The sequence below is a fragment of the Leucopleurus acutus genome, assembly GCF_964270905.1.
Source record: "Leucopleurus acutus genome assembly, chromosome: 9".
NCBI lineage: Eukaryota > Metazoa > Chordata > Mammalia > Artiodactyla > Delphinidae > Leucopleurus > Leucopleurus acutus.
The window spans coordinates 63,643,829-63,657,950 of NC_139144.1; the positions used below are offsets into that span (position 1 = coordinate 63,643,829).

At 56.3% G+C, this 14,122-nt stretch overlaps 1 protein-coding gene across 4 annotated transcripts in view; it reads left to right on the forward strand.

Moving 5' to 3' along the window:
• Window positions 1–3,707: 3,707 nt before the first annotated feature.
• Window positions 3,708–14,122, forward strand: part of ADCYAP1R1 (ADCYAP receptor type I) — a gene marked incomplete at both ends in the record, with an annotated part of 39,200 nt that continues 28,785 nt past the window's right edge. For 3 of the 4 annotated variants that reach the window (XM_082846311.1, XM_082846312.1, XM_082846313.1), the window contains 2 exons: window positions 3,738–3,788; window positions 5,356–5,461. In XM_082846311.1, the coding sequence (XP_082702437.1) occupies window positions 3,738–3,788; window positions 5,356–5,461 (157 nt within the window). Of the gene's footprint in view, window positions 3,789–5,355; window positions 5,462–14,122 lie in introns of all 4 variants that reach the window. The other variant, XM_082846314.1, reaches the window with a different exon arrangement.

The following is a 14,122-nucleotide window of genomic DNA, read 5'->3' on the forward strand; positions in this document are numbered from 1 at the left end:
AGCCCCAACACCCTGCGGCGCTGGGCTGGGGGCACGCCGCTCTCCTGGTTCGCCGCGTTGTCTGAGCAGCCTGGTGGCAAAGCAGGGAGCGGGGGGATGGTTAGGCGGGGGCCTCTGATCGCTTCCGCTTGTTTTTAATCCACTGCAGGGATAAGCAGCCCGCAAGTCTGGGCACCGTGTGTGTGTGTGTGTGTGTGTGTGTGTGTGTGTGTGTGTGTGTGTGTGTGTGTGTGTGTGTGTGTGTGTGTGTGTGTGTGTGTGTGTGTGTCCCCGCGCATGCTCATATGTGTGTGTACCTGCGGCCACATCTGAATCCAGATACATCTGACTGCCGCTGAATATCTGAGTGCCTTTGCAGAATGAGCGTGTGTGTGATAATATGCATCAATAGTCTGATGAACATATGTGAAGGTCTAAATCGCTGTGTGATGCCTCTGCACACACCTTTGTGCTGTGCTCTGAGTGTGCCTCTGCATTTCTGTGAAGGCGTGTGGAGCTGTCTCTCAGTCCCTGAAGGAATCTCCACCTTTGTGTATTCCACACATGGGTGTTTGTATTGATGCCTTCAGGTGCGTGCCCTGGGGATAAATATCTCTCTCTGTGGAGTTGACGTGTCTTTCTGCTCTTCTTTGTAAACCTGTTTCTGTGTGTGTGTGTGTGTGTGTGTGTGTGTGTGTGTGTGTGTGTCAGAGAGAGAGAGAGAAAGAGAGAGAGACCGCCAGTCCTCAGAACACAAACTCCTTCTCTGCTTGCCCGCTGCCACCCGCTTGCCCCCCAGAGCATCCCCAGCTGGGCAAGCCACTAGCTCTCCCAGGCCAGCTCTCTTGGTTCTAATAAGTTAAGGTTAAAATGGAGTCTTTATAGTCCTATCTATACATGAGAATCACCTGAAGAACTTAAACAACACTGATACCCAGGCATTCTGACTTAGTTGGGCAGGGGTATTTTTTTTTTTTGCTTTACACGGGCCTCTCACTGTTGTGGCCTCTCCCGTTGCGGAGCACAGGCTCCGGACGCGCAGGCTCAGCGGCCATGGCTCACGGTCCCAGCCGCTCCGCAGCACGTGGGATCTTCCCGGACCGGGGCACGAACCCACGTCCCCTGCATCGGCAGGCGGACTCTCAACCACTGCGCCACCGGGAAAGCCCCATGGGCAGGGGTATTTTTAAACACTCCTCAGTGGTTGTGCTGAGCAGCCCATGTTGAGGACTGTGTTAAGAGGTCAGAGCTCATCTTGCGTCCCGGCTCAGGGCTCGGGGGAGGAGGCCGTGAGTCTCATTTGTGGGGACCCAGTCCTGAAGGAAGGGGGTAGTGCTGTTGCCGTCTCAGGGGGCCCTGAGCACTCTTCCCTCTTCCCAGGCCTCTTCCTCCAGGAAGCTTGCTTTATGTCCCAGGGCAGAGGTCTCTCCCAAGAGATGTGTTTCTGGTGGCACGTTGCTGGGAGTACAAGGGCAACGGCCTCCGGGAAGGAGCACCGTGTGTCCACTTAGAGACACAGGCCATGCATCCATTTCCCTCCTCTGGCTTTGTCTGGGCCCGGCTGGCTGTGAGGCAGGCCAAGGAGGGAGCTGAGGTGGTGAGTCACCTTCCTCTCGGCTAAGAAGGCTGAGACCCGCAGAAGCAAAGGTCTTGACTGTGGCCAAGTGCTGAGGCCAGAACCCAGGCCCAGGCCACAGGCTGTGTCGAGGGAGGTGCTGGGGGTACCCAGGACTGTCCTGGGTGGAAGCCTCCTTGACTCCAGACCCCAGCAGGCCTTGGCTTGACCTTGTCCTCTGTGCGGGAGAGTCGATCCGGGTCTCGGAGGCCTTCTGCCTTAGTAGCTCCTCTAGGCCCTCAGCCTTTAGCATCTGCTGAGAAGCTGTGGGCCCGGCCTTCCTCTCTTCCAGCCGGGTTGGTAGGGAACACCAGCTCCCTGCAGACAGGGCCTTGGCCTCCCCAGGGATAGTGGAGATGACCGACCCCTATGCGGACCACTGGTGTCACATCATGCCAGAGGCAGCCTGTGGCCACCAGGTGTATGGAAGGTCCCTGGGGGAGAGGCTGGGCCAGCATCCCCACGGCTACCCTGGGCTTCTCAGAGCATCTCTTGGGGATACCAAAGCCTCCCTCAGTATTTCCAAGTGGGCGCCAAAAAGGCAGAACAGTGGGTAGATGAAACGGACCCCCTTTTCCTTGAACCTTCCTGCGGCTGGTTTTCTGTCTCCTTTTCGGGTGCTCGTTTGTCACCAGATTGAGCTTGGAGAGGCCAAGGGGAGCTTGTGGAGGCAAGGAGAGAGGGAGGGAGGCGTGGGAGGCAGCCACGGGGGGCACAAAGGGCCCCAGGGTACTGGCTGCTCTGCCCATTGATGGGGGGTGTGTAAGGACTCATGGTTGGGAAGCAGCCCCCATGGGCCTCTTAAGCCAGCCACCTGTGGGTTAGTGGTGGCCCTGACAATCTTTTTAATAATAACTCAATCTCTTTAATAATAATAGTAACAAAACATTTTAATTACTGTATAGTATTTCATTGTATGGCTATGCAGGGGCCTGTTAACAGTGCCTGCTCGAAGGATGGTTGGCTGCCGCATTTTTTGCTGTTGATGCTATTTTAAATGATGTTGCAGTGAATATCCTTGCATATGCTTCTTTCTGTATAAGCACAAATCTCTCTCTAGGATAGACACCCAGATGCAGAATTGCTGGCTTGCAGGGAATGTGTGTTAATGATCAGTTTTAGAAGCTGACCGGACTCTTCCTCTGGGCATGGGCTGGGGCTCCCCCAGGCTCCTCACTCGGCTGCCCGTGCCCTTTCTGGTCCTTAGTAGCGACTCGGGCCTCAGAGCCACAGGAGCTCTGGGGGGAAGGTCCTCGAGGTCCAGGCACATCCTTCTCAGTAGTCACTCTTTTTGTCTGTTACATTGGTAAAGGATTTATCCTGGAGGCCAAGCGGGCTGAGGCAGGGTGAAAGGAGGCTATGTTTGTTGGGGACCGGGCTTGGCTGCTGGAACAAAGCGGCCCTGTATGAGTGAGTGAGTTAGAGAGGAGGGCACGTAGCAGCCTGTAGCTAGGTGGGCCGTCAGGCTGGCTGGGTGGCTCAGCGCCGCGGGTGCGCTCAGTCATCCCGGCTCCTCTCGGTGTGTCGCTCCCCGCCTCTTGGTGTTGTCCTGGCGGCTCTGTCCAGCCTGGGTCTGGCATCGGGGAGGGGGAAAGAGCAGCAGGGGTGAGCACGTGATGCCTTAGGGACAGGTGGCTCATAGGTGGCACGTGTCACTGTCACCCACCTTCCATAGGTGGGAAATTCATCATATGCCCGCACCTGAGAGCAAGAGGCACCTGGAAATGTCCTCTCCAGGTGGGCACGCACGTGCCAGCTAAAACTCTCTTCCTGTGGAGGGAGATTTGGGGACACAGTCACCTGCTGCAGAGGAGAAAGCCATTCAGACCATTCTTGTAGGCGCCCGAGCCAGCGTGTTCCCTGCTGTATCACCAGTGCCTGGTAGTGAATAGACCCTCGGCTGATGCTTGTGGGATAGAAGAATAAAGAACAGCACAAAGGCATGGGGGGGGGGGGTTACCCTTGGAGGCTTTGCTGCAGGTAGGGGTGGGGGGCTGTCGCCGCCCCTCTTATGCCGCTGGACCCGCAGGATTCATACCTTTCCTTTCTTTCTAGCCTGTGGATACCTGGGGCTGAACAGCAGCTGCTGTGAGTGAGAGGCGGGCAGCACTGGCCTGAGCCTCCTTCTGGGCTGAGAAGCATCATGGCCAGTGTCATACAGGCCTCCCTGGCTGCCCTCCTTCTGCTGCCTATGGTAAGGGCCCAGGACCCTCCCCTCCATGACCAGCTAGAACCCCAGGCTCACCTGAGCTCCCACCCCAGATAACCTGTGTCTTTTGTGTGCTATCAGCCGAGCTCAATTCACATGGCTGGTATCTCTGCCAGTACCCCCCTGGACCATCTGGCACTTCTGGGTGAACTAAAAAGGGTGCCCCTTCCTCAAGAGCCTGTACCGATTTGACCAGAAATTGTTACATAATTTACAAATCTGTTATGATAGTAACATACGCGGCAGCCTTTAGAGTTGTACAGTACACAACCTGCTCAACCGTATGCAGGGGCCCTCGTCGAGGCTGCGGAAGGCACTTGTGATCCTGGTCCCCAGCTCACTAGTCTCTGGCAGGTTAGAGCTCAGAAGGCTGCTCTCTGCTCATGTCTCTGAGTGAGAGAGATGGGGTGCAGGGTTCCCAGACATTGGCCCCTGCCCCTCAACCTGGGAATTCTGACCAGCATGGATGCAGCTGTCTTCAGAGCCCTGGATGCCAGTCCTGCCTCTGCCCTGCCTTACTGTGTGAACCACAGACCGGCTCATCCCTTTCCGTGCACAGCTGTGAACGGTCTGAGCTAGACTGGATCCCTGACCGGCTCATCCCTTTCCGTGCACATCTGTGAACGGTCTGAGCTAGACTGGATCCCTGAGCACTGCTCCGGCAGCTTGGGCTGCCTTGTGCCTGCCTCCACACTCGCCGGCATCCCCTTACGGAACCATCCCTGCCCTGGCGTTCTGAGTTGAAGTGACAACACTAGGATGCAGCTGTCGTGATAGCATCCGTGGGCTTTGAAGTTACTTGGTCCTACACTTAAATCCAGTATCTGCCACTAACCAGCCGTGTGACCTTGGGCAGGAGTTTCTAAACTTCTCTGAGCCTCAGTTCCCTCCTTTGTCACATGGGGCAGGAGTAGATGAGAGTGGCTACTGAGCCCCATGGAATGCTACCACTGTCCTTCACCTGCAGCTCCCAGGCCCCCAGAGGAGAGAGAGGATGAGCTCTCTCGGCCCCTCCTCTTTCTCACCTCCTGCTTGCTCCCCTAAAGTGCGCTTGTAGCCTCGTGGTCTCTGGAGCTGGACTGCGTGGGTTCGAATCCTGGCTGTACAGTCTACTACACTGTGTGACCCTGAGCAAGTTTCGTAACGTCTCTGTGCTTAAGTTTCACATCTGTAGAATGGGAAATGGTAAAAATAGCGCCTGCTTTGTAGTACTCTTGATATATATATGCGTGCATATGACAGAGTAATGCACTCAGTTAGTACGGTGCTCTGTGTGTGCACGCTAATGTTATTATAAGACATGGAAACTGAGACCCAGGAAGCGGGTGGGATCTGCCCAGGTCCCACACTGAGTTGGTGAAGGGGAAGAGTCCTCATGGCGTCTGTGACGAAGTGGAGGCAGGGTCCCCGCTGGCTCTGAAATCTCTCTGTCACTGTTGTCTTCCTGCTTCTGTCACTCCCCTTCTCCCACTGCCCCGGAGGCTTAGGTAGCAGGGCTTGTCGGTGAACCTCCCTGTTCCTTCTCACCATGTATCCCCTGTGCCTCCTGCAGGCTACCGCCATGCACTCTGACTGCATCTTCAAGAAGGGACAAGCCATGTGCCTGGAGAAGATCCAGAGGGCCAACGAGCTGATGGGCTTGAATGACTCCTCCCCAGGTGAGGAGGGTGGCGGGGAGGGCCACCATCCCTGGCACATCCAGGCCAGCCTTAGAAGTGATGTCCCAGCCTCTGGCCGACTTATAGAAAGTAGTGGAGGGTACAGGTCCCTGGGTCCTTCAGAAAGCCCCTTGGGGTGATGGAGCCCTGGATCTGCTCTAGGCAGTGACGCTGGGGTTGCCCTCCTTGGGGATGGCCTGCCCTGGATGCCTCCCTCTGGAAGGGGCTATTCCGGGTGACTGGACGTGGCCACCTTCACTCCCATGGGAGCTGGGATAGAGCTGGTGTCTGGGCTGAGCAGTGGCTGTCGGAGAGCTCGTTAGCAGGCCGCCTGGGCCTGGTGGTGGAAGGGACACAGCTGTTGCTGGTGGCCGAGCTGGAGAGCACCTGGTCTCCCCAGAGCATGAGGTGTGGGGTCATTCCCATCTCCTCGGCTCACTCCGTCAGAAGGGAGAGAACAAGGCAGCAGGAGCCCCAGTCCCGTGCGTGTCTGGTGCTTCCGTTCTCCTGGGGCTGCTACCAGCCTGGGGGGCCGGATGCTGCTTCCTTGTGCTGGATGGTACCACGCACCGCAGGACATGCAGTGGCCTTAGCTGTCCCATTAGATACCCCTAACTGCCCCTGATCTCAGTGACAGTCCCCAAAGCCTCACTTTTCTAGATGTCCCAAGGGAGTGGCGTGGCCCCGGCTGAGAACCAGTGGTCCTGTGTAACCCCTTTCCTCCTGACTCCCCTGCTGCGCAGATGGGACGCTGAGGCCCATAGAGCAAGGGCACCCTCGGCTTCCTGACTCCAGCAGGGCCAGGGAGAGGGTCTGTGTGGGAAGTTGGGGGTTTGGGGGTAGGGGGCATCGCTGGAGGCCTCGCCAGATTCTCTCATGCCTCAGTCACTGGAGGGTGGGGCTCTCCACCCACCCTGGAGGGACCTACTTTCCCCCCCGATCCTCCCCATTTACAGGGAGCTCTTCTGGGCACCATCTGTTTAAATGCGTTATTAGTCGGCAGCCCAGTTAAATGTGATCGTCCCGCTGGGCTGGGCTCCCCAGCCAGTCAGCTCAGCAGGCATTAACTGGTAATGGAGCGACTCCCAGCCATGCTGTCCTTTCCCTCCAGGTGAGCTGTTGCTCAACTCTCACTGAGGCCAAGAGTGGATCTGAGGCCTCACCAGCCAGGGAGCCTGAGGCAGGGGGCCTAGGTGGGTGCACGGTTGCGGGAGACTCAAAGAATATCTTGTCCAGGCCTCTTGTCTAGGGGATGGGAATGTGGAGCCTGGAGGGCAGTGACTTTAGAACCATAGGAAGGGGGAGTGGCAGGCTCAGGTGGGCCTGAAACCCAGGTGCCCTCCCTCCCAACCCGGGGCCATTGTTCCTGCTTCGCAGGTCTCAGGTATACTTGGGATCGAGTAGTAGGAAGCGTTCCGTAGGGATGGGTCGAGGTGGGATGTGGGGCTGGGACTGGGCCAGCAGGCATGTAGGTGAATTGCACCTGTGGAGCCCCGGGCAGGAAGAGGACAAGACCTCCCCACCCCCAACCCCGCCGCCTTCCCCCCAGGGGCATCCAGGCAGAGGTGTGAGCGTGAGTGAGGCAGTTGGAAGGATGGATGCCAGCCCAAGAGGGGCAGACCAGTGCTGCCGGGAGGGGCTCCCACCCCCAGGCATGCTCAGGAGAGGACGATGAAAGGAATTCTCTGTGGGGAAGGATTCATGGAGAAGGTGGCCTTTACATCAGGTCCTTGGTCCTCAGACCTGGCTGTACGTCAGAGTCACCAGGGAGCTTTGAGGAAAATGTACCCAGGACACAATCCAAACCAGTTAGGCCAGAGCCTCACTCCACTGGAGTCACCGTGATTTTTAGAGGCTCCCCAGGCGATTCTGACGAGAAACTAGGCTAAGAACCCCCGAGTTAGGCCCTAGGGAGGAGTAGGCACTTAATGGCAGGTGAGCTGAGGGATGGATGTTCTGGGCTGAGGGAACCACAGCAGCAAGAGGCGGGTAGGGGAAGGGAGTGAGTCCCCCCCTAGGTCTGGAACCCTGAATTGGAGTCGGTGGGGATGGGCTAGAGGGACGTGTGGCTGAGGGCCCGGGAGCAGGTATCTGTGTGTTGCACGTCTGCCGCCGCTGGAGTTGGAGGTCGGAGGGGACGGCAGTGGTGGCATCCCCTGAGCTGCCGTGCCTCCAGCTTTGCCCAGGACCCTGCCTGGACCTCCCTCTCGTAGTCCTGCCTCGGGGGCCCTGTAAGTCAGGTCACCCCCAAACCTGAACCTGGTCAAAGGACCCCAAGCCTGTGGAAGAATTTCACTGACCCATCCACCTGCTCATTCATTCACTCACTTATCCCCTCACGCTCTCGTGCACTCATTCAACTCACATGACAAGCTGGGATCTTAGGTGTCCGGCCCGGGCGGAGTGAGGGCAAAGCCAGGGGTGGGGCCTGCCGAGCTTCTGGGAGAATTGAAAGATGCTGACGGCCAGGCCCTCCCCACACCAGCGTGATTGGCGTTCGGACGGGGGCACTTGTTGAGAGTACGTGTTAAAAGCCTCCCGACGATTCTAAAGTGTATCCAAGGTGGAGAGCCACTGGGTTGGCCAGAGAATAGCCTCTACCAGGGTGCTTATGTCAACTTGGGCCAGAGAGCAGCCCCCAGCGTCCAGGCAGACCTGGCTGGGAGCCAAGAGTCCAATCTGACTATAAGCGAGAATCAGCATTATGGTGTGAATGTATGTGCTTGGGGTGAAATGAGAGAGGCCAGCCCTCCTGCTGTACCCCTTCTCTGCACCTCCCCTGCCCCTTCTGTCCCAAGCACATACACCATGCACAGAATGCTGGCCAGGGGTCAGCCGATGTCCCGGAAACACACTTGAAAAAGAAAATCTGTCAGCTTGTTCCAGTGACTGTGAGTGTGTATTCACAGCAATCCTTGTAGATATATATATATTACTTGTGTGTCCCCATGATCTTTTAAATCCCATAAACTGAGTGCATTGGAATGAAGACACTGATCTGCTAGAGGGGAGGTGTGTCTGTGGCATGTACTTGTGGTTGGGGGGATGGTGAGGGGTTCCCAGGATGACGCCTGCATCCCCTCAAACCCATATCCCTCACTGATCCTGGGACCTTCACCGCAAAGAGAACGTGGGACCATATTGCATATAGGGGCCTTCAGAATGGAAGCCGAGGGACAGAGATATGCTAGGGAGGGGCACCAGCGCTCAGCAGGCAGCTGAAGGGGGTAGAAAATATAGGTAAGATAGCGGAGAGTGAAAGCAAGCTTTCTGACTGGGTGGTTTTGTCCACAGCGTCCCTGGCGGGTTTTAAAGATGTTTATTGGGACCGTTGTTGAGGTGATATATTTAGTGGTTTCGTCCCTCGTTCCAAACTCCTGAATGCTAAACAGACCTTGAGACAGCACCAAGTCCGGCTGTATCATGGGACGCACGGAGAGGCTGAGGCCAGAGTTGGGCGTCGCTGGCCAAGTCACACCGAGGGCCAGAGCCAGTTCTGGGACAGGACCCAGGTCTGCTGTCCCAGCCAGGCAGGGCCCTCTTGAGCTGCGGTGCTCTTGTGCCTAGAGAGAAGCAGAAAGGACTCCTGTGCGTGGGAACCTGTGCCTCCTCTCTGGAGCGTCCCCAGACCCACACAGGGCACAGGCACTGCCTGCTGGGCTGGCCACTTCTGTTCTCTCGGCTCAGCCCGGCCAACCTGCCTGTCCAGGGTGAGTCCTGCCAGCACCTCCTCTTTGTGGGACTGCGGGCTTGCATCAGTCTGGAGGCCTTCCCTGCGTCTAAGTGGGCTGGTCAGGTGTGGTCCTCCTTGGGGGTCCCACGCCCCACACTCTGGAGAAGATGGAAGAGGGAGGCCTGACACGGCCTTGGCAGGGGCAGGAGGGAAGTGGCTTGGAGGAGAGACAGGAAAGCCTGCTCATTGCTATTCTGAGCCAGCCTCTGAGGCCTGTCCAGGGTGCAGAGTGTGTACCCTGGCCCCCAGCTCCACCCCCTCACCGGAAGAGAGGCCTGGAGGAGGGTGGGGGAACCACTGCAAGGCTGGGCCCAGGCTCCCCATCCTCGGGGCAAGACCAGCTTCTTGTCTGTGCCTCCCAGCTGTTCTGAGAACGAACACACCCCCAGCGTGGGGAGGGGGCGGGGCCTGTAGGGACCCGCCCTCTGTGGAACTCGCTCCCCAGATCTGACAAAGGGTTCTGTTTCTGTCCAAACCTGTTTCTCTTTGGTCCGTAGTTCTCAGACTTAAGCCTGTATCAGAACCTCCTGGAAGTCTTGTGAAAACCCAGATTACGGGGCCCAGCCCCAGTTTCTGACTCAGTGGATTTGCCGGGGCCGGAGTGTCTGGGTCTCTGGCACGCTCCCAGTGGCGCTCTGCTCTGGGGTCTGCACTTTGAGAACCGCTGACTTCCAGAGGGGAGGGCTGCATCTTCAGTCCTTCCTCCACTCCCACAGCACAGAATTCACAGCTGCTCTTCATTTCATGGATCAGTAACATTGGCTGTAAAGTAAATTTCAGTAAATGGAATCATTTTTTACCCGTGAATCGCATGCCGAAATGAGGGGCTTGTTCTAACGATACGCAGGCATCCTCAGGCAGCTTCTCAAAGAGAGGACTGCGCCTTTGTTTGAGTCCCCTTGGCGCCCCTGGTCTCACGAGTTTTGAACACTGTGTGGAACTGGACAGAATCATCACCATGACAACCCGAGATTAGCTCCTTATTTTGTTCCAGTCGGGGCTAATGGCTCTTGCGTTCTCTCTCCATTCAACCTGCCCAAGTGGTCTTTCCCCCTCCTGCTGTCACAAGGCACCCTCTCCTTGGCTGCTTTGTGTGTCAGCATCTTAGTGGGAGCAGCCCCGGAGAGTGTGCCCAGCATTCTCCCCCTGAGCGGGAATCCCCCGGTGCCTGAATTCCTCCCATCAAGTCCCATAGAGGCTTTCGGCGGGACAGACTGAGCCAGGAGGGCACAGGCAGGCTTCGTGTAGAATTGGGGCCCAAGGCAGGTAGATCGGAAGGCTTGGGGTGTCAGAGTGGAGAGTTCTCCCAGGGAAGAGGACCGGTTCTGATTTCCTCTGCACAGGGTAGAAGAGGACAGGAGCTTTCTCGACCCCGCAGCCGTGTCTGATGCACTTGACCACCTCCTCCTTGAAGCAGGCTTTCCTGCTGCTGTGTCACCAACGTCTTCTGGTTTTCCTTGTATTTCTGGCCACCCCTCCTGAGTCTTCTTTTCCGGCTCCTCTTCTGAGTGGTGGCATCTCTTCTTTGGGGGCCAGGCCCTAGTCTCTTCTCTTTTTTTCTTCTCAAATCTATGCCCTCTCACTGGACATGTGACCCGGGTCCACTGCCCTACAGAGCAACCCTGTGCCAACCACTTCCCGTTCTCTTCCTCCAGTTCCAACTTCCCCGCTGAACGCCAGAAATTTGTCTAACTGCCTATCTGAAATCTGGCTTCACTTGGCTCTTCACATCATCTCAAACTAAACATACCCCAGATGACACTCTTGAGTTCCAGCTTAACGATTCCCCCCACCACTTGCTTCTCATCCAGCCCTCCCCACTGTGGCGAGTGGCTCAGCTAGCCAGCCATCTGGACACTCAAACCCAGGTGCCATCCTTGGCCCCTCTCTCCCGTTTAGTGCATCAGTCACGGTAGCCTAGACCATGCTGAGGTAACAGATGAACCTTAACATCTCAGAGACTTAGCACCATAACATTTCCTGCTTGCACACGTCACCAGCCAGCGTGGTCAGCAGAGGTGGGAGGTGGAGTTCGACTCTGCCCGGTCCTTCAGAGATCCAGGCTCCTTGCATCTCGCAACACTGCCACCCTCGATATGCAGCCTCCAGGGATGCTGCAGAGAGGGGAGAGAGAGAGAGAAAGGGTATGGAGTCTGCGAGGGATGTTTTTGAGACCTGTTCATCACTTCCCCCCTCTTCCCATGGGTGAGCACTCAGTCACGTGAGACAGATGAGCACCAACGCTCCCTGACATGCTCACCGGCTGGGTCCAGCCAGTGTGTCACCAAGTCCTGTCAGTCCTGCCTCCAGACTCTCCTACGCAGAACTGCTTTCTACCTTGGCTGCCATGGCTCCTACGTGAGCCCCACCACCCTCCTCTGGACTGCTGCCATATCCTGACAGACACGTCTCCATGTTTGCTTTCCTGCTCTTGAAACATATTACCTTCCCACACAGCTGAATCAGATCATGTGACTCTGCGTCTTCAGACCCATGTGTGGGAGGCAGAATAATGCCCCCACCAAAGATGCCCACGTCCATGGGCTTCCCTGGTGGCGCAGTGGTTGAGAGTCTGCCTGCCGATGCAGGGGACATGGGTTCGTGCCCTGGTCTGGGAAGATCCCACATGCTGCGGAGCGGCTGGGCCTGTGAGCCATGGCCGCTGGGCCTACGCGTCCGGAGCCTGTGCTCCGCAATAGGAGAGGCCACAACAGTGAGAGGCCCACGTACCGCAAAAAAAAAAAAAAAAAAATATGCCCACGTCCGAATCCCCAAAGCCTGTGAGTGTGTTGCCTTACATGACAAAAGGGACTTGGCAGGTATAATTGAGTTAAGATGGAGCAAGTCGCCTGGATTATCCATGTGGGTCCAGTGTAGTCACAAGCGGCCTCATGGGTGACAGGAGGCAGCAGGAGGGTCAGAGGAGAGAGCTTTGAGGATGCTATGCTACTGGCTTGGAAGATGGAGCGAGTGGCCGCAGGTCAAGGGATGTGGGTGGCCTCCTGAATCTGGAAAAGACAAGGAAACAGATTCTCCTCTAGAGCCTCCAGAAGGAAGGCTGACAACTTGACTTTGGCCCAGTGAGACTTCTGACCTCCAGAACCGTAAGATAAGAAATTGTGTCATTTTAAGCCACCAAGTTTGCTTTGTTATAGCAGCAACAGGAAAGTAATACACCATCCAAGGTCTTCTCAGCATTTGGTATTAAATCCAAACTCATTCCCATGACCACAGGCTATAAACCCCGTGCGGGCACAGACCAGGGGTGTTTATTCACCCCACTTTTGCTCTCCGGTGTCTGACTGGTAATAGGCACTTAATATTTCTTGAATAAATGAGTGAAAAAGAGGGAAGGGAAGGGGAAAGAGAAGACACAGAAAAGGTAAAAGGAGAAGGGGGAGTGGGGGAGAAATGGCATCTTGAAATCTTCTAGCCTCAACAGAACTAAGCTTTGTTGGGACTGGAGTCTGGAACAGATGGGGAAAGAGAAACTGGATGTGTGTTGTGGGCGTGGAAGGAAGATGAGTCGCTGTCCTTAGTTAGAAAAACCCAAGGCACTCTCAGGAGCCCAAATCCCATCCTCATCTCCCTGGAAAACGTTCCTGGGAGGATTCAGCTCCAAGGCTCCTGAGGCCAGAGCAGACCCCATCCAGAACAGGAGAGGAGACAGACCCCACCTCTCTTCCTCTGTGGGTCAGGCCAGGAGGTGATACCTACGGGAGAAATGTGCACAGGGCGTCCTGGAAAGCCCCGAGATGGTGACCTGCGTCTCCTATGACCCCAGTGATGCAGGCCAGAGAGGTGTGTGGATGGCTGAAAGCTCCCGTTGGGGTCAGGGACATTGTCCCATAAAGCAAACCTGTTTCACAGCATTTCTGACACCAAATGTGTGGGTTTTCCATACCAAGCAGTTCTCCGGTTTTCTACGGATACCCACTGGATGTCCCTACAATTCAATTCAAATCTGACACTAATGACCTGGAGTTAGCACAGACCCAGCAGGTTAAGGGTCAGCTTCAGGAGACTGCTCCCCCATTTCAGATGCCAATTGCAAGTCGTGGGGCCCCAGGTTACCCACACTTCAGTCTGTCTTGGCTACAAATCAGGAGTTCCCTTGGGCTTCCCTGGTGGCGCAGTGGTTGAGAGTCCGCCTGCCGACACAGGGGAGACGGGTTCGTGCCCTGGTCTGGGAAGATCCCATGTGCCGCGGAGCGGCTGGACCTGTGAGCCGTGGCCACTGAGCCTGCGCACCCGGAGCCTGTGCTCCTCAACGGGAGAGGCCACAACAGTGAGAGGCCCGCGTACCGCAAAAAAAAAAAAAAAGAGTTCCCATAGCCTCCTCTTCAGGCTCCATAATTTGGTATAACGACTCACAGAACTCAGGGGAACACATTAGGCCGTGCCAGGGCCTAACGTTCCACATTTAGGGAACATCTGTTGACTGGGGTTCCCAGGGCATGGGCCAGACACGGCCACGCTCCATGGCCATTCCACGGTCAACACGGGCCATGGCGGCCAAAGATGTACTGTTAGGTCTCTTTCAAGGATATGTTGTCATAACCAGCCACGTGCAGGTTGGAGCCCTGCTGTGGTGGGTGGATAGGAATCGTCAGTAACAGACCTGGGACCCATCTCCCTTCATGTGGCCCCAGCATCCTCGTCATCTTGGTTTGTTGTCCTTAGAGCTTTCTATGATGCTTCTGTCTCCCAAACTCAGTCATTCTGGGAGCAGGATGCTATAGGCTAATGTGATTGGGTGTGAATTCTAAAGTAGCCAGGTCTGAGTTCTGAGAGATAGGGTTTTCTGCACCTGGAAGCTTTGGGTGCCTTCTGGTCCAAACAGGACCTGAAAGTCAGTCATGGACCCCAACAGAGAGGCTGTGAGCTCATGAGGCCCGCCCCGGGCCCCCATCCCTGTCCGGCACCTG